At 40.0% G+C, this 19898-nt stretch overlaps 1 protein-coding gene across 3 annotated transcripts in view; it reads right to left on the bottom strand.

Moving 5' to 3' along the window:
* Window positions 1-8352: 8352 nt before the first annotated feature.
* The window catches only part of ltbp3 (latent transforming growth factor beta binding protein 3), a 38380-nt gene continuing 26834 nt past the window's right edge, over window positions 8353-19898 (bottom strand). For 2 of the 3 annotated variants that reach the window (XM_071898096.2, XM_078286493.1), the window contains exons 20-29: window positions 19650-19820; window positions 18772-18855; window positions 17844-17972; window positions 17512-17649; window positions 16867-17007; window positions 13184-13312; window positions 10741-10902; window positions 10548-10637; window positions 10271-10399; window positions 8353-9665 (exon numbers count right to left, since the gene is read on the bottom strand). In XM_071898096.2, the coding sequence (XP_071754197.1) occupies window positions 9514-9665; window positions 10271-10399; window positions 10548-10637; window positions 10741-10902; window positions 13184-13312; window positions 16867-17007; window positions 17512-17649; window positions 17844-17972; window positions 18772-18855; window positions 19650-19820 (1325 nt within the window). In that variant the 3' untranslated portion in view covers window positions 8353-9513. The remainder of the gene's footprint in view (window positions 9666-10270; window positions 10400-10547; window positions 10638-10740; window positions 10903-13183; window positions 13313-16866; window positions 17008-17511; window positions 17650-17843; window positions 17973-18771; window positions 18856-19649; window positions 19821-19898) is intronic. The other variant, XM_071898097.2, reaches the window with a different exon arrangement.

Below are 19898 nucleotides of genomic sequence, written 5' to 3'. Positions count from 1 at the left end.
GTTTTCCTTTCCATCCTTTTTTTTGCATTTCAGTCTTTCTCTGTGCCTGTTCAGCTGTGGCTCCACATGGCTCTAAATCACTCCGAGGCAGCAAGCTGTACCTGGTGGGGGATATGAGATTAAGAAAAAGATGTAAGCTAGGCTCTGGGTTATTCATAACGCTCCGAATGATCTTGCTTATGCAACAGAGCCTCAAGATTGGGATAGCAGGTTTTTTCCCCTACTACTTTTTTTTCTTTTGAACGTTTTGTGTAAATCAGCAGAGAACTGATAGTCAATGCAGTTGAGTCAGAAAGGCTCTTTCAAGGAGGGCTGAGCAGTTTGGAAAATAAGCTACTATTGATTATAAGCAGTTATTGGTAATGAAGAAGGCTCTGCTGTCTTAACATATGATAGAATGGTTCCAGTATTTTGTGTTTTTGCTTTGTATGTGTTATTGTATTTGAAGCTATTACCAAGTAGGCAGATTCCTTTCAGCTGTGGCTTTAGCATCAATGGGCTGTATTGATTTGCGCTGTCAACATATTTGAGTAAATTTGTTGCTACTCAGAAATTTGTATTGCACTAAGCACCTGACTCAACAGACTTTTTTTACTGGGGCTGATGGACAATATAGAGTTTAAATAAGGTCTGGCAATGCCACTGTGATTAAAAAGGACTTCTTTTCAATGTGCCTCAAAGAGCACACTCAGCCAGTGTCACAGGAAAACTGGATGTTGTAATGTTTTTAATGAATCAAAATAGCCTGGTATATTTACATATCAAAAGCAGGGATGGGATGAAATATCTCAAGAGAAATGAGCTGATGGCTATAGAGCACAGCAAAGATAGTTGTAAACTCAGTAAGTATTTGGATAGAGACACACTTAATATTCTTATTATTTTGGATATGAAATGATTCTATGACTATGAGGTTAAAGTGCAAATTAACCTCAGCTTGAGGGGATTTTCAACCATATCAGATGTACTGCTAAAGTTTAATCTTTGAGAGAAAACATATTAGTATGAGCTTGACAAAATGAAACAAAAATAAAATAATGCCATGTCCCCGCAATGAAATGAGGTCTGTTTGTCAGCATCCTAGCAAGCTGGAGATGGCACACATTTGTTTCCTCAGGTCTTCGTTTGGTGAACTTGCTAATTGGATCCCCACTCGTTCCATACAAAGCTCTCTCTCTTGTAGTGATGTTGCTCTACAAGAGAGAGCCTGTAAGGTTGCCTATCAATATGTGCCTAGGAGTGGAAAACATCATGAAAACATCAAATTCATTTGTCTCTTGGTCCTTAAACTCCATATATCAAGCTTATATTGAACATGCTTTATTACCTTTACCAACACTGCAAAGATTTGATGGTTTTTGTCTTTTAATCAAACTGAGAGATCTATACATGTTTTTATGTAATTTCACTTCAACTGCTCTAATGCCTTGTTCTCCTGTCTCATGATGAATGAGACAGGAGAATGAACAAGTCAAGGCACAACTCCAGATTGTGCATAATTTGGCTTTTAGGTTATAGAGAGCAATTAACAACAACAACAGAGCAACATTACTCCTGTTTTAGGAGTTTTGCTGTATCATTTTGCTGTATTGGCTAAAAGTCAACATTGAAGGCTTTGACACGCCCTGCGTGAGGAGCTTAGGCTGGTGACTGTCACTTATCAAAGCACATTTTTACAGACAAACTTTTATTTTATTTTAGTTTTTACCCACTTTACTCTTGTATTTGCCTATTTTATTCTTCAGTAATACTGTTTTTAATTCATATCTGCAATTTTTTCAAGTTTATCTCATTGGCTTTTATTTGATTTTGTTTACTGCCTGTAAAGCACTTTATAACTCTGCTTTGAAAAGTGCTGTACAAAAAAATAATTTTCCTATTAATAGTAGTGACCATCACAAGGTCAACAACTACTAATATACAAAACAACTTTATGTTCTTGAAAATATCTTATTTTGATGTGTCTTGCATTGGTCTGTTAGAACTTGCTGGATAAAATATTTCACAATAAAAGATGGGTAAAGTGAGTTCAGGTGGATTTACCCGTTACTTCCCTGGGGGCAAAGTGTAAAACACACCAGGCCGTCTGTCCAGATGCTATAGGGTGGGAGAGAAAGCCCCAGGGCTAGAAACACCAGGCATCTGAGCTGTGTGCGTGTGTGTGTGTGTGTCAGCGTTGATAATACACACACACAACCTGTTTACGCCCCCGGCCCCTGTCCCCACCCCTACCAGCCCCCTCTGCTCACAAACCCACACCCACAGCCCAGCAGAGAGCTCATCCACAATCCACTGTGACAAAGGGAAAGAGCTGAGCGCAGGATATAAGGGTGCCACTGGCTGCCAGACTGTGTCCAGCACAGTGCTTATGAAAGGGTGCTTTCTGCAGATTGCAGCAGTTTGAGCTAACCCCCCCTCTGTCTGCTCACTATAGACGGGACCTAGCGGGGGGTGGGGGGTGGGGGGGATGGGGGGGGGAGGGTGGAGGCATCATGAGGGCGTGCAGTGGGCAGGGTGGGGTTGGCGGCTTGTGTTTGGTGAAGTTGGTGTGACTGTGTTGCTTCACAGCTGGGTGGCCGAGATCTCTACTGTTTTTTTGCCAGCGTGATGTGTGTGAATGTGTGTGTGTGAGGTTGATATTCCCAACCTTAAAGCTGAATCATATGAGTCCAGTCCCGGGTGAGGGAGGGGGTTTCTGTGTTGCCCCTTGGGAAAGTCTCTGAGGCAGGCACAGAAACATGATGAAGGAAGCATGAGAATTTACCCCAGATATTGGAAATCAAACAGGTCTCTGTAGCCTGGAGCAGCACAGTACACACATCCTGCTGCTGATATGTTCAACCTTATCCCCCCTGCTGCTGTGAATGCAAACCTTTTCTCTTAGCTTGTTTTTAGATATGTGACAGACAGCGTATGGCATAAAGATGAGTCATTAGAGCCCTATGTGCTAATCTTTATGTTGTTAAATGAATGAACTGCATGTTTATCAGGAGGAGGGCCATATCATTTTTATTAATAACAAAAAAAATGACTCATAAAGAGACACATGACTCATAAAAAGACACAACGCTAACTCCAGGCTGCAGGTTTCTAACAAGAAGCTCCAGCGCAAAGCTTGGACCATTACAGTCCCATAGTTATGTTTACTTTCAAAGATGTATTCATTGCCACTGGGCAGATTACTTAAGATTCAAACCCCTTCTTTCAAAGAGCATAATTCATAGTTACATCCTAGTTTATTTTAGTTTATGTACTTCCTCCCTACAAGGCTGTCCTCCTGGTGTTTGTTACCTTATTGGCAGCACGTCTGATGCTCTGATAGCGATTCTTCTTCCAAATTTGGCCAGATTGGGAGATCTGTCTTTGCTTATGCAGAGAAGCTTTACCTCCCATCTCTCCTCTAGTAAAGCTGTAGTTCAATCATTTTTCATTTTGAAGGTTAATGATGTGCCAGCGTAGTGGGATGATGTGTGACTGTCTGTCTAACCAATGTTTTGATTCTATTAGACCAAAATCTATAAAGACTGACAAAGATCTACCAAGATCTATGATCTACCTAAACATTTATTTATTTGTTTATTTCATATTTTTGCAGGCCTTTGGTAGGCTATTATTTTCTCATGATGATTTTCTCAATGTGCTATAAATAGCACATTGTCTAGACTGTGTAAATAGTATTAGAATATAGTACACCATAAGAAAAGATGATGGATGATCACTATAAAGCCATTTCAAAATACATCAATATTATTTGGTTACGTTATAGAATTTAGTTGCCCAACTTCCTAGTCCTCTGTAAGCTGTATTTGACCAACAAAGAAGAAAGTTTCAAAGCGGTAGTCTTCAGCCACCAGTACCCAGTGGGTTACTCTCCGGTCAATGCGACCTACTAAAAGATATTTATATTCCTCCACCACTTTTTGAGTCATCTCCCAAGGACAGCTCGGCTATTTCTGTTGTGGTTCTTGCTCATTCTCTGTCTCTCCCTTCCCTTCCCTTATCTCTCTTTCTCCCTAAACTAGTTGCTGGAGGTCACCCTGCTGTTCTAGTTTGAAATTATATAATAATTCGACAGAATGAAACCAGGACAGTGAGGAGCTATGGTGCCACAGCAACGTGACTCGCTGAGCTCACAAGATGGGGACCATAGGTCTGGGCCAGAGATTTCCTCAGAGGAAGACATCGCTCTGTGAGTTATAACACCCATTTCATGATCTGCAAATCAGCAGGCAGACTGTGTAACATGCACTTAACATTTTTGGCTCACATGATAATGTTATGTGCTCTCACATGGTAGCCCCATTCATATGTCACTAGAGGGGAGGAGCATTTCCAGGTGTAAAACATACCTTGTCCTGATGAAAATAAGATGTGTCCAATACATGGGAAAATAAGATGTGTCCAATACATGGGACACAGGGGATGAAAGACAGTATCTCTGTTCATCTGTGTCACTCATAATCCTAGATTTTAACCTCTAACTTTTGCAACTACTAATAACATAATCATGTTTAAGCCAAGCCAGAAATGTTGTTTTGTTGCCCTTTACCAGCCCTGTTTCAGTAAAAGCTGACTAAAACGTCTAAAACTCTCAATGACTAAACTGACTAAAACAATATTTTCCTTTTACTGGAATGTGTCTTTGGTAACAGTAAAGCTCAAATAAATTGAGGCAACACCGTGTATGTTTTTGCTGACTTTTCACTAAACCGTTCACATGGGACATCTGTTGGTATTAAGATAGATTGCTGATGATATAATCCTAAAAACAAACAGCAAAAGGCCTAATACCGTGTCTTTTTTGTACAGCTATGATGCAGTGAGTGGTCTTGTTTAAGTCGATGTGAAGTGCACACACAGTATAGCACAGAGTGGGGATATTGCTTAATAACAAACTGTGTACTACGACCATAAAAATACAGACAGGTATGGGGAATAATTATGCTTCAGGATTCCTTCAAAGCATGGCCCACTTGCCACACATTATATGCATATGAGTGGACAAAATTAGAGTCCACATGTGGTATTAAAGGATGATCCATGGTTCTTGTTGGTTTTACAAAAAGGAACGTCTGCATTAGGCATTATAGGTTGGCTAATCTGTAAAAGTAGATCCCAAAAGGCACTTTGTTTTTTTTATTAATTCATGAAAAATCGACACTGTTTCTTCTCCACAACTTGGAAATAAAGAATGATGAACACAAATCATACAATCAATGATTACTGTAGTGGCAGTGAGATACTGTGTCTATATTGACACACATAATGACTTGGATTTACCTCACCTCCACTCCTCAAATACATTTAGCCTTCTTTGCCATTTTGCTATTTTGCATTATTGCAACATAATAGGAACAAGATGATAGTGATAGCAAAGATTATGAGCACTGAGCTGGACTAATGGCATACATACATGTACAAGCAGCTCCCCCTAGTGAAAGATGTTGTGAATGATTTTCCCACCCATTTTTTAAATGGGTGAATTTTGGCAAACAAAAACAGATAATAGAGTAAAGGAAAGGGTTCATTTGGTTATCTTAAAGTAAGGCAATGACAACGACTGACTTGGGCAAGGCAAGAGAAAGACTTGTGTTTAAGGATAGGGTTGAGGTTTGCCTCATGGTTAGACACTTGGTTGTTAGAAAACAACTTTAAAAAAGTGTTATTCCTAACCTGGGGCTTGATTCGTGAGAGTTAGGTTAAATTATAGGCTGTGTGACAGGATGCAGCTAGTGTTTTTGGTGCAGGGTGTATTCTGAAGCTCTGGATCACATCTCTTCTCACATCTGTGACGTCCCCCAGTGATCAGACTGGCTGATAGAGATCTGCTGCCTCCTCATCGGGAAATGTCACTCTAGGCTAATTATACTCTAATGAGGTGCTGCACCTTTGGGGCCTTAAACACTTCAACAGCCTATTTAAAGCTTTTATGCAGGCATTTTTGTTTTATCAATTATGGATGCACATTGATATCTAAAGGACTTGCTGATAGTGAATATTCTCTTTTCATCTATTAAATCCCACTGTAACTCAAAACACAGGCCCATTTCTCTTTTTAAAAAGAATGCAAAAGAAAATAAAGCATTTACATCTTGACCGTCATTTGAAACTTATGCTCAGTTACAACATCATCTCTGTCCTTGTAATAACTAACTCAAGCAAACTGAGGGTACAAAATGTATCCAATGCAATCAAGTAAACGAACAAAACAAGCACTGAGCAACACACACCGAGGCGTGACCAGGGAAAAATGCACGTCACATACAGTTTTGCGCCCCGGTTTTAGCCGCCTTGTGTGACTCACTGTGGCATTTAAAGTCATGAGCTGTACAAGGCCATTTTTGGCAACAGTGATCAGTTTTTCCTGTGAGTCAGAAAAGCAATCTACTAGACAAAAACTATCAACGTGAAAGATTGAACGCCATCCACATGCATGTCAAATAAGCATCTAAAACAGGCTCAACAATGTGGCATTCAGGATACAAAGTGAGAAAAGATTTAAATTACAGTCGTAGAGCTGGTCCTTAATCTTGCCAGTTCAATGCGGTGTCGACTCTGTAATCAATATTCTAACCATATCATTATCCAAAAGTGAGTTCAAAGCACAGTTCAGGATCCTCTTTTGACTGCATTTAAATTTCAAGTGACAAAAACTGTGATTTATGAATAAACCCCAGCTCAGGGAGACACAGATGCATCATGGACTACCCCACCAGTAGCCTATTTATCCGTTCTCTCCTGTGTGAGCCTTGTTACCCCTGGCAGCTATTTCTGTCTTTGCACAGCCACTCCAGGTAGTAATCTGGTAGGGGGGGACCTCATAATCTCCTCAGCAGCAGCTTAATTTGATGACACTTTAATTTAATAACTACAATACTAACTAGAGTTCAACTGATATGGGCTTTGAAGGCCAATACGGATACTTAGCATTTTAGACTGAAGCTGCTGATAGCCTGTATTTTGTGCTGATATTTGATCTCTTTGAATTTGACCATCTTCATGTAAAAGAAATTACAAGTATTTGGTGTTTCCTCCAGAATTTTATTCTTGGAAGGGATGAAAAGCCTCTGAACGAGCATTTAGACCACTGGACACTAAAACTCTCCCATTGAAAGCCAGACTAATGAAATTATTTTAGGTGGGTAGCACTTCAGGAGGCAGGAGGACCCACCCCACCTGTTAGGGTAAACTCTGGGATGTATTGGGACTTTAAAAGGAGAATTAATTTACAAAAACATAACTGAACAATTAAATGAATAGATGTAATGTAGGCCAGTTCACCTGTAGGGGGCGCCCTGCTCAGCGGCACAGACAGAGAGGCGACTCCTGTTTAGGCAGAAGCTCTGCGTCAAACTCATCTCCTCATGTTCACGCCAACATGCAATCAGCTGAGCAGGAATTGATGTCATCCTCACTGATGACGTCATCCTTATTGACGTCAGCTGTGATGGAGGGTTATGTTTTCTGCCCCGGCTTAAAATTAGAACTGGCGGTCCCAAAACTGAGATATAACAACCAAGTTCAAGTGTCACTGTGCCCAAAACCTGCCTTCAAGGACTAGGTTAAGTAAAAAACAATTTCCTTCTGTCCTCATCTCTTTTTTCCTATCATATGTAGGGATTCCAGTATCACAGGAGTATTTTGGTAGATGTGTTGTCAGACTGTATTGGTTCTGATCCCTGCACTCCTTACTATTGGTTGGCTGTGATATTGGTAATCTAGGAATTAAAGCCTTTCTACACTCACTGTAAATCACTGTGGATGGGAGTGTCCGCTAAATGTCTAAAACGCAAACATAATGCTTCTTTATGCTGCAAGATAGCCACAGACCGCTATAGACAGCGTGTAGCAGCCGTGAAACACTTACTTTACTTACACTATACAGGACAAAAAAAAAGTTGCTTTAAAAGTGAAAATCAAGTCTGTAAATGTTTGATGTTTGTACAGTGAGGTGAGGAGCAAAAGAGCAGAGGAATAAACCTGTGGAGGGAGGCCTCCCCTGCTGCGTGCCGGGTTTATTTGCTTTCCAGGCGTGTTTCAAAAGGTCAGCACTGAATCCCACATTAGCAGTCCCCCGTACTGCTTAAACCGACTGTATGGGAACTCTTTGCTTCACCGGCTGAAAGTGTCTGCCTGTCAGATATGTAGGCTTTGATGTAATACTCACTATTTCCAGTTCTCAGAAACCTATCCATTTTTAAACCAGATGTCTTCATATAAAGAGGAAATAGCACCCATTAATCAGTAAGTATTTAAACATAAAAATCCATTTATAATTGAGAGTTAGAAAGTGACAACCATGCCACAACCATCAAAAACCACACACACAAAAAATAACAAATGTCTGAGTGGTTGACATCTGTTTTTTAATCAAAATTGTTCTTTTCTCAAGAGCCTCTTTGGTTTTGTAAATACATAGATGCAGCAATTTTGTCAAAAGATGTCACAAATTTTCTTTTTTTTTTCCTGAATCAGCTACAAACATTCCCCCTAGATTCACTGCTAAGCGCATTACCTTTTTGTCTAGCTTAAAGTCCACTTAGGTGCACATGTCAAAATAATACAAAACATTTAGGCTTCCAATACTATACATCAACAAAAATACAGGGGTAGATAGGCACCAATCTTTCAGAAAAGGATATTCCACTGAACAAACTGTACAATCAATCAAAATCATCAATCAAATCGACGCATGGTTAAAAAATACAATTCAGAGAGAGATATTTCCCAGATAGAGGATGTCCACTTAGAATTAGACATTAAAGAACGTGGCCCTAAGTGGGAATGTAAAGGGGAATACAACAAAATCTAAAAGTTCACATGGCATTCCTATAATCTGGGACAGTCTGATCAATATTTATATATATAAGAACAACTTTCTTCCAGAGATAGAAACCAGAGAATAAACATTTGTAATGAAACCTGTGACATTATTCCAGATTTTACATCTTAATTCACTAATTTGTGTCTTAGTTCTCTGGTTTCTGGCTTTGGAAGGGAGAGCTACAAGTTCACAAATACTGACTCGTTATAATGTTATAGACAATAGGAATAACATATATAAAGTCTTAAATTTGTGTGGTATTCTCTCTTTAGCACGTTTCCTCATTAAAATGACAGAATGTTTGAATAGATTAAGAATAGAAGATCAATGCAACAGGGACACAAATAAAGAAATTCACAAAATGCACATTAAAAAGTTAATGAACAAACAGTTAAAAAAAACAATAATTACAAAAAATGCGTAACAAAACAAACCTATGTCTTTGTCTGCGTTGATTTATTTTTTTAACATGTGCAATGGGGAGTGAAAGAGGAGCAGACAACGATACATTTTGTACATTTCAAATGAGCCGTTCCTATGATTTGGCTCGTAATGAGAAGACATGATTTTAGGAACACTGTGTACACCTGGTCCCATGTTTTGAGTATGAGACAGAGGTGTACTGCAGTATGTGCGTGCGTGTTTGTGTGTGTTGGGTAGATAAAGATAAACAGAGAGACAGACGGAGGTTACCGAGCTCTGGGACGGACACACATGTTGGGCCTCCGCGCGGCCACAAAGCCGTGTTTGCAGTAGCACTTGAATGAGCCTATGGTGTTCACACAGCGGGCGTTCTTGCATGGATTAATACGAACTCCTGGTTCAGCACACTCATCAATGTCTGAAAAGACACAAGGACAAGAGTGTGTATCAGTGTGTGTGTGTGTGTGCATGTGTGAGGGAGAGAGTCATCTGATTTACAGTACAAATAATTAAAAAAAACGTTATTATTTGAGGTTAAATGTAATTGTAACTTTAAATATGCTACAAGTAGGATTTTTGGTTTGGTTTGCAGACAGGGTTAATAATAAAAACATTAAAAATTAATTTAAAAGATTAAAAAACACAATAGAAACAATAAAAAACATTCTTAAAACATAAAAAACAAAAACGTAAAAGCAAAATTCAATGTAATAAATCAACACAAAATATACAGTACAGGCAGTATCAGCTGAGAAGACTAGATAGGGAATCAATACATCGATATGGTCCAATAAAAGATCGCTCATCAGTGCAAAATACAAAGTTCCTACACAGGCATATGATGCTAAATCATTTCATACACGCTGCCATGCCATTATTCTCTACATTACTGTATCTGGAAACCTGTATTGACTGTATTCCTCTTAATAATACAAGCAATAATGAATGGCGAAAAAGGAGAAACTTCAGTCAGTGGTCTGATGAGAATTTAATGAGACAAAGAAAGCGGAGGTGTAAACGTACCTGTGCAGCGGGTGCGGGAGTGGTCCAGCCTAAAGCCTGGGTTACACTCACACATGGTGCCCAGGTAGGAACGCACACAGCGGCCATTGGCGCAGCTGCATTCATCTGAATCCTCCTCCGAACTGTCACCTTTAGACCATAAACAGGTGGGATGAGGGAAAGAGAGAATGAGAGGGAAAGACAGAAAGAGAGAAGGTGAGGGTGGGCTGGGGCCGGATACATCACTGTGTTCCTGAGTCTGACACGTTTGTGAAGAAAGATCATCGTAGGACGCTACCTGGGTTGTAGTTGGCAAAAGCTGCCAGGAAATCGAGCTCCCCGTCAGACTCGGTCTCCAGATGCATCTCACACAGACGGCTGAAGATCACTGGACAGAAGGAATAAAGGACTTGTCAGCTCAGGAGAAAGTGGGACTCGGGAGGACAGTGCATTCAAAACTGAGAAGCTCGAGTGCCAGCAGTCTTCCCCACCTGAGTTTCTCTGCGGACAGGTGCGGCACTCGGGCCCCCAGCCGCGGCCGTAGTGACAGCAGCACTCCGAGTAGGTCACCACCAGGCCGCTCCGGGGCAAGCTGCAGATCAAATCCTCATCAACCTGCAGGAAACACACGTCCTTATGGGCTGCGGTGCGGTCTGGGCGAAAAAGAAGGATGGAAAACATGTGTATAATGTTACTAACTGTATATGCATATTAACAGTGAAGTGAGATCTTCATGATTTTCTTCAAAACTTTAAGGATTAAGGAACTGTCAAGTATACATCAAGTTTTTGCGCTTGTATTACAGTATTATACTGTAAGCAAGCATCATTCAGACACTGCTGATCTCTATGATTTACATGATTACTCAATGTGTTGCAAGCCAATAAGAAGATATCCACAGTGATTTTTGCCTGTTAAACATCAATTTTGTAACTTTAAGCATCCATGTCATGAGTGTGCACAACTGCAAGTGTATTCAGCAACATGGAATTTCATTCAAAGTGGAGATGAAGCATCGATGGAAATTCAGGTTGATAGAATAAAATGATATGGCACACTACTGACAAATGTACAATATTTGGCTTGGAGGGAAATCATTAAATCGATTCACATTTTCAGCAGTAGGGCACAGCTGTGTCACAACCTACATGATGGCATCACTCACAAGGCTGTGATAGCTCAATAAATGTTTAAGTTATGAAACCCACTTGAAGTAATAAGCTTCAGTAGAAAATACTTATCAACATGAATAAGAGGGAGTGTAAAATAGGGAGTGTAACTGCATAAAATATACCACCCCATAATCCACGCATACTGCTCCATTTAACAGATCCATTTACTGTACCTGCCATAGCCTACAGTAGCGAGCCATAACACAGGATTTATTTTATGCTTTTCAGCTTGCTAGCTTATACATTCCCTGTGTAAATAACACATACAGCAAAGAAAATGATTTGTTTCCCAGCTGGACCGATTATTTATACCAGCGGCAGGCTGTTTATACTGTATGGAGACCTGGTCATGGCAAGTGGAAGCTGATCCGCTTTACTAACTTAGCTTATTTACTTAATTTAATTTAGCTACTGGAATCTACAGACTAATGTAAAACTAACAAACTAATCTAAGAACCAATGTAATATCTACAAACTAGATGGAAACCATTTACTTTGCCTCCGGCTTAAGTGTTCATTACGTTCACCTCTACACCGCTACATACAGTATATGTGGCTGTAGCTACTTAATTGCCCATAACAGTCATCTGAATTGTCAGGTTGATTTCTCTATACATAATCATCATCTGAAACTGCTGTAGGCGCCTGTTGCCAATGACAAATGAACTGCTACAGGCATAAGATGATGAAAAGGGCAATCAAACGCTGACCTATTTAAATCGTTTTTTGGTAGAGTCACTGATGTCTAGCTACGTACTTACCAATCTCTCATGCACAGTGCTTTACTGGTAAACATGATGTGTGGTTGTGTGATACGCTTAATAGGATGATGCTGACTGCATGTGTCAAGTTCTGCTCACAGTTCACTGTCGTTACAGGAAAACATCTCACTGCCAGAATAGTTTGTTACTGCCTGACTGCTTGTGGATTATTGTGTTCCCTCCTCTTCACCTACACACTTATAGGGCATTTGTGAATATAGAGAATATGTTTGAAAGCACAATGGTTCAATGTCAATAATGTCCTACTGCTCATCTGCTGGCTATAATGCTTCATGTTTAATCAATTTCACTCATAAAAGTCCATTATCTTACCAGCTTTGTAATGTAGTGTACAGTACAGTAGATCATGCCAACCATTATCATGACGTCTCTGTTAAAATGGTGGTGCACTAGCATCAAAAAGCATTTTAATATTGTGGATATGCATAAGTGATAATTTGTATCTTTACATGTCAAATTATCACTAGTGAAGCTTGTTGGGTAGAGCTCAGACCTTTCTGCAGCTGAATGTACAGTTTAATCTATCCTATTCCTACCATATCAAGGTCCAAATCAACATTATCATCTATGATAGTGTGTGATCAATCGATAACATCGATAACACAAAGCAAGACATGAGGAGAGAAAAAAACGATTTTGGAAAAATAAACATGCAGAGAAAATGCCAAAAGCAATCACATTTTCTCATAATGAGCATAATTTGATATTACTTAGCGTGTATAAATGCATACATACGATATGTATTTTTAATAACTAGAGAAAGTGCTATCATGTCATCTCTCACCAGGAATGGAAGCTATTTCTACAGAGCAGGTAAGAGGGGAAGTGCTGTACCTGAACATAAAGCCAGTACCGGCCAGATGGGACACAAATTGGGAGGAGTTGAAAAGAGTAACATGAGTGGCAGATGTCAAGGTAAGCCGAAACTCATTTTGACTGGTCAGGCTCGGGTGAGCCGACGCTCGGTTGATTTTACCCACCGTCATAGACGCACTGTTTGAGCGCTGCACTGAAGGTGAGGGGCTGGTTGCAAATACAGTGAAAGGAGCCGGGCGTGTTCACACACCTCCCATTCTTACAGTACGAGGGGTCCTGGCACTCATTCACATCTGCAAAGGGCACCATAGACACTGGTTACAATATGAACATCTGCTTGGGGCCAGCTCTCAGCTACATCCCGTAAGCTGTGGGTAGATATGTAGGCAGATCACTAGGTTTACTTTCTGAGGACATGCCGATAATCAGTATGAAACAGCCCGCTGTCGAGCTGAAGATTCAATCATTTAATTCATGGCTAGGAACTAGACGCTAAGCAGGGTTTGCGATTAATTCTGTAATTTGTGTGACATTGCTGCCAGATGAAAAATCAAACGAGGGAGCAAATAGCAAGTGTCTGTGCCGGGTTGCATAAAATATCTAACTTTCTACCTTTAAATCTCTCGTGCAAGTTGTTTCCTTCACCTTGGGTATTTGCTGATGGGTACTGCTAATGCTGCTTAAGTCAAGGAATTGAGTGTTTTACAGTGGCTTCAGGCATAAGACTATAATTGGGTCTCTGGTTACCATGCAACGATTCACTGCACTATTTGCAGTAAAGTGGCAGGTCAAAATAGAAAGCTTGGTCGCAGTGACACATCAACCAAGGGATCTTCAATCTACCAAGTAGTTAGCAGCCACTGTGTATGATGGATTACTTGCAGAGGTAATGATGCTGCCATGTAATAAGCTAGTGTGACTTGAATGCAGCAAGTTGTGTTTGTGTGGCTTTGAATTTTGAACAGACAAAATTTTTCAACAAAAGCTGCAGTGCATTATAAATTTATGTTATATCAAATCATGTTTAACTACTTTCTTAAAACCTATTTCTCTTTTTTGGCCGGTGTCATAGAAATGGCTATATGCTTGCTAAGTGGAATAAAACTTGAGGAAACAGTTAGCTTGGTAGATACTTGGCTAAAGTTTAGACCTAAAAGACTGAGTCAAAAAATCAACAGACTGATGTAGGACATTATATCAGCTTTGTAGAATGCAACATCATGCGTGACCGCAAAGAATGAGTGCCTTGTAATTTGCGTATGACATTTGGTAAGCATGTTCAAAATAGACATCCGGATGTGTACACCAAGTTTTATAATGATGTTCCAAAGTTTAGATGTTTCTTGTCCCCAGAACATATTTACCAAATTTGATGAAATCCAATTGACCAGATTGAGTGAAAGTTTTGGTGTTGTGGTGTCCCCGATTAGATCTGTTTTAAAAAGCCTTCGCAGACATGATTCCTTATCTGTCCTCAACATTAGGTACCAAGAGTCATGATGAATGGACAGTTATCAGCAATTTCGTGATAGGCCAATCCCTTTCTCAAGTTCATTAGTTAATGGCAAATGTTGTTTATCCTGCTAGGCTGATTTTAAGATCATTACTCCTACCAACCAAAAAAATAAATAAATCTGTGAAATGCCTGCTTATGAAAAACACCCATTGTGGAAAGTCCATCATGGCTGTAAATCCATCAGGGCAAATGTGATTCCATGGACAAATCTGAACAGCATGTGATGTGTATGTGTAGCAAGTTTAATTTGTATAGGATCCATGATGAGGGAGTTACAGCCTTTAAAACTGTTAAAAATCAATCTTTAATTTTAACACGTCCTTCAGACCAAATGGGGTAAGAGCCTGGATTTATTACCTCCACCAGGGAGGTCATGTTTTCGCCCACTGGTTAGTTTGTCTGTCTGTCAGTAGGATAGCTCAAAAACTAATGAATGGATTTCCATGAAATTTGGTTGACAGATCGGCCTTGGGCCAAGGAACAATTCATCTGGGATTTCCATCATTAGATGATTGCCACAACTATGAAACTAACGATTCATGATTCATGAAACTAATGATTCCAAATCCTAAGGATATGTTTGCAGTTAAAATCGAAGTTATATGAAGGATGTCTTTGGGTGTAGCAGCAAGTTGGAGAATTGTTAAGCATTAGCAGAGGTTTGCGCTCGGAGTGCCTTCTAGGTTTTGTTGTGGTTTTAAATTCGGGACTTTATCTTCCTATTTTTGTCTTGCTATTTTAGCTTGCTATCGGTTATAAAGACATATTGGTGGAAAACTCAAATTCAACAAATTCAAATACATGAACATAATACATCTCTGCAGATGCCTTATTTATATATATTTTTCATAAAATGCTATCATATAAGATGGCAGCATAGATCAAATGACTGCATATAAATCACTAACTTGCCTGAAAAGAACTTTTGCCTTAAATATCTATTTGGTTCCTCATCAGTAAAAATCAACATCACAAAATCCCAAAACTCCTTGTGCCAGACGTCTCCATACAGCTTCAGAATCGCAGGGCTCATTTCATTGAAAAGTATAGATTCCCCACACACACACACACACACACACACACACACACACGTACATGCACACATACGTACATTTATGTACAATGCCTACTGTCAGGAGCTACTCTGTGTGAGGTACAGTGGGGTTGGTCCAGTCCAAAACCAGTTCATTTCAGTGTCTCTATATGTTTATTAAAGCTAAAATACAGACAGAAATTAGGCTGCAATCACACAATGCTTATCAGTCATGATTAACGGTACGGTACTGTCTTATTTGACTTGATAGTTAAGAATCTAAATTTATGTTTTTACTATCACCTGTACAGAATATCTTTGGATACAATTTTCTAGGTCCATCAATACATGGTTTTCATCTTTTGAGTAGATGTAACCAAGACCTTGATAAAAACGCAGCATGTTCCTGATTGGTTTAGTTTAGCCAACACAAGAAATAACAGCTATATTTTTTTTAATTTACTTAGGTAGGCAGATCACTGTAGAGCATGAGGATATGTTTGAGAAAGGACTGACTTGATTGATTCTGTAATCTTTTTATAGGATACACAATCACGCTCAAAAGTGTGTGCACTCTAAAAGTTTGTCCTATCTAACCAGTGGTTAGATAGTAAACATGAGCATAGCGTGTAATGTGTGGTTTATTTCAGCTCCTCCTCCAAAAAATAAATCAGTATATGTGAAAATACATACGGTATGCTCTCAGTGTAGATTCCCTATACTGTATCTCATGATATTATTGTCAATTACATACTCAAAGTCACAATTTAATGTGATGAAAACACTCTGAACTACTTGAAAGATGATGAAAACACCCTGAACATGTGTATTATAAAGATGAAAATGAGCATAAGTAACTTAGTATGCTCGCATAATTTGCTAAAATCTCCAGTTGTGACTACAGTACATTATGGGCACAATGTTTGACCTCCCTATTCAGCATGATGATGTTGATATCTAGTGCTTTTCATTTGTTCTAGGGTGGCTAGTACCTGGTGCTACTTAGAGAGATGGTAGTCTATCTTGCTCTCAGGCAAACTAGCTTGCAGAGTTTGGTGCAGCTCAGGTGGATAGATGACCATTAAGGAAAAGTTGGGGGTAAAAACGTCCTTAACCTTCTTTATGCAACCGGGCACTGAGGAATAAGTGTGAGGTATTATCAAACTCATGTGGTTTTGTCTCACTCATCCTACCTCCCACATGTGCGCACAGGCAACACTATGAATTTTCTCCAGAATACACGACCCACTGCCTAGTCACCCACCGCAATCTACCCACAGCACAGGGCCTGCACTCACCAGCCTGCTCCTCGGGCGTCACACAGCTGTTACGGTCGGTGGCCAGGGTCCAGGGTGGGGAGCAGATACAGTAGTAGGACCCCGCGGTGTCCACACAGCGGCCGTTCTTACAGTTGGCCGGGTCCTGGCACTCATTCACACCTGCACCACAAAAAGGTCGACTCAGTACTCAACACTCAAGGTAAGTCTTCCAGCAGTTAGAGCAAACCTGCTAGTTCAGATGAAGAATAAACTGTCACACAGAAAAATAAAGGTGCTGAAAATGGTTCTTTGGAGTAATGCCATAGAAGAACCATTTCTGGTTCCACAAAGAACCATTCAGGTTCTTTAAAGAACCATTTCTGCACTCCTTTGCTTAGACGCCTGCATTGTGTTTTTGTTTATCTGCCCTTGTACAGCCTCATTTGCAATAGCACAATATATACTATGGAGGGGTTTGGTTATTTTCCACATTTATGCCATCACCCACCATCCAATAACTAAGAATTAAGAAGCTTTTAAATACTAAAAGGTTCTTGAAAAGGTTCTTTGTGGACCCAGAAATGGTTCTTCTATGGCATCACTCCGAAGAACCATTTTCGGTTCCAGTTCGCACCTTTATTTTTCTGTGTGCAGTCTTAGAGGGGAAGATACAAGTTGAGTCACCTGTTACTGTGGTGATGACACACTTCTTCTTGTTGGAGTCCGGGGTCCAGGGGGCGTTGCAGTTGCAGTAGAAAGACCCTCGGGTGTTCACGCACTGACCGTTAGTGCACAGAGACTCGTCGTGGCATTCATTCACATCTGAAGGAGAACACGCAACCATAAACATCAGGAATCAGTAATGAAGCATCAACAAAAGTGAGAGTGTGGGTGTCACATAACTCAAAATATATCTCTATTTACATTTACCTTTACAAATGTAGACAAAGCTTTAACAGCCTTTTACAGTGTGTGTTTGTGTGTGTGTGTGTGTGTGTGTGTATTTCAGTAATTACCAATGCACTCGAGGAGGTTGCTGTCATAGTAGAAGCCCTGCTGACAGTAGCACTCATAGCCCGGCTGCGTGTTCATACAGCGACCCTCCTTACAGATCTCATTGGCAAACAGCACACACTCATCGATATCTGTAGACGAGGACAGAAAATCCCATCTCAGTGACAGACACTCGCAGGTGGATCACTAACAACATGTGATCAGGGATGATGAAAGATTACCTGTCAGTGAAAGGCTATGAAAGGTTACTGATTACTGAAATTTAAAGGTATTATCGATTACTGCTGAATGTCTCCTTTACATGAGGGAGATGTTTTTGGAGTAGGTTATCCACATGCCAACGGCTTGGTAGAAATTCAGTTCAGCTGGATTTGAAGATACAATCCAGAATATTTTTGACCATCTAAATTTTGGGTGTATTCAAATATGTTTAATTTGGAGATGGAAAATAAGCTTTTTGTTCCTTGTCTCACTTGATTGGTTAATTCTACTTTCATAACCCATCATAACTCAACTTTTATTTAATCTATTTCATAGAAGAGTAAACAAAGCTTTTACAACCTAAAAATAAATGTAAAACTAATATTTAGCTGTCAAATACTGCCCTTACATCAAAAGCTCCAATCATAAATTTCAGAATGAAAAAAAATCAGTATGTACACGAAGCCATAAATCTGAAATTGCACTACTACATACAGGTACTACAATTACTACAATACTACAATTTCAGATTGGGCCTTTAAACTATTTTATTGCAGATTACTGCCAAACAAACCACCCAACCCACTTGTTTGGTACAACCCTTCAGACAGAAACCCAAAAATAAATGACGAATAAATAAATGATGAACCCGAAATAAACGGGGAGGAATGTTCTTCAGAGCTGAACTGGTATGCACTGATATAGAGACTCAGGTTACATAATATGTACCCCGGTGGAGAGACAGGCCGTATTCAGTGGTTCCTTCCTCATGGTAGAAACCTCGCCCCACTGGACACAGGGAGTGGAACTCGGCTGAGTGGAAAACACAAAATAGAGACCAATCAAACTGCGAATCAAACACATTTGAGTAGATATCATGCACACGATACAGAATATGACGTAATGTATGCCATTTGGTGGACGCTTTTATCCAAATGCAACGCCCAACCCTCACAGTGTTTGTGTTGTACCATGCTTAACTCAGTGAGCTAGAGCAATGGTTCCCAAAGTGGGGTGCAGGGCCCTCTACGGGTCCTTGCAAAGGTCCTAGAGGGTCCTCAGCAAATGATAGTTTAATTTCGCTATTACTGTTACTTCATCCTCTACAACTTAGTGTAACAAAAGAATGTAGAAGAAATAATGTCTTGCTAAAATCTGCTATTGTGTGTCTTGTGCTTTGTTCTGCTTCCTTTTGTCTGTCCTATATCACTCTGTTCTATGACTGATTGTTGTTCAGTTAGATCTAGTTAGGCTCATTCTCTCTAAAGTCATTTGAGACATGCCTGTGATAAAGGGCTATATAAATAAACAAACTTGAACTTGAAGAATGACACTTATCTCACTCTCTCCACTGTCATCTCCCCAATTATAATATGAACAGTTGTTTACTTCTTTTCCAAATCAACTCTAACAACAAAAATCTTCTGAATAGATGTGGGGATGTGGGGCAGAATCTCATAAAATCTGTGGTTTGATGTAAATCAGTGTTGGGGGTCCTTGAAATGAAAACGTTTGGGAAGCCATGAGCTAGAGCAGCACTAACACATGCACTGTATGAAGAGTGTTTGAATGTGCATGTACAGTATGTACGTGTGTTGTCAATGTACCAGAGTGGTAGACGGGGCAGGGGTAGATCTCACAGTGATCGCCCCATCCCACCCCGATGGAGCAGCAGCACTCCTGCTTGGTGACGTTGGTGGCCAGGACGCTGTCGCAGAACACAGTGTCATCGAGGTTCAGGTAGCACTCCTTCTTATCGTCCATCTGCATTTCAACTACTGGAAGAGGGAGAGGAGGGAGAACGGGTCAGCGTGACTGTGGTGAAGGTGGAGAATGAGAGTTAGGAAACATTAGAG

The sequence above is a fragment of the Centroberyx gerrardi genome, chromosome 11, assembly GCF_048128805.1.
Source record: "Centroberyx gerrardi isolate f3 chromosome 11, fCenGer3.hap1.cur.20231027, whole genome shotgun sequence".
NCBI classification, from domain to species: domain Eukaryota; kingdom Metazoa; phylum Chordata; class Actinopteri; order Beryciformes; family Berycidae; genus Centroberyx; species Centroberyx gerrardi.
Note: the sequence above shows the minus strand (reverse complement) of the source record. Positions and strands in the feature narration are given on the sequence as shown.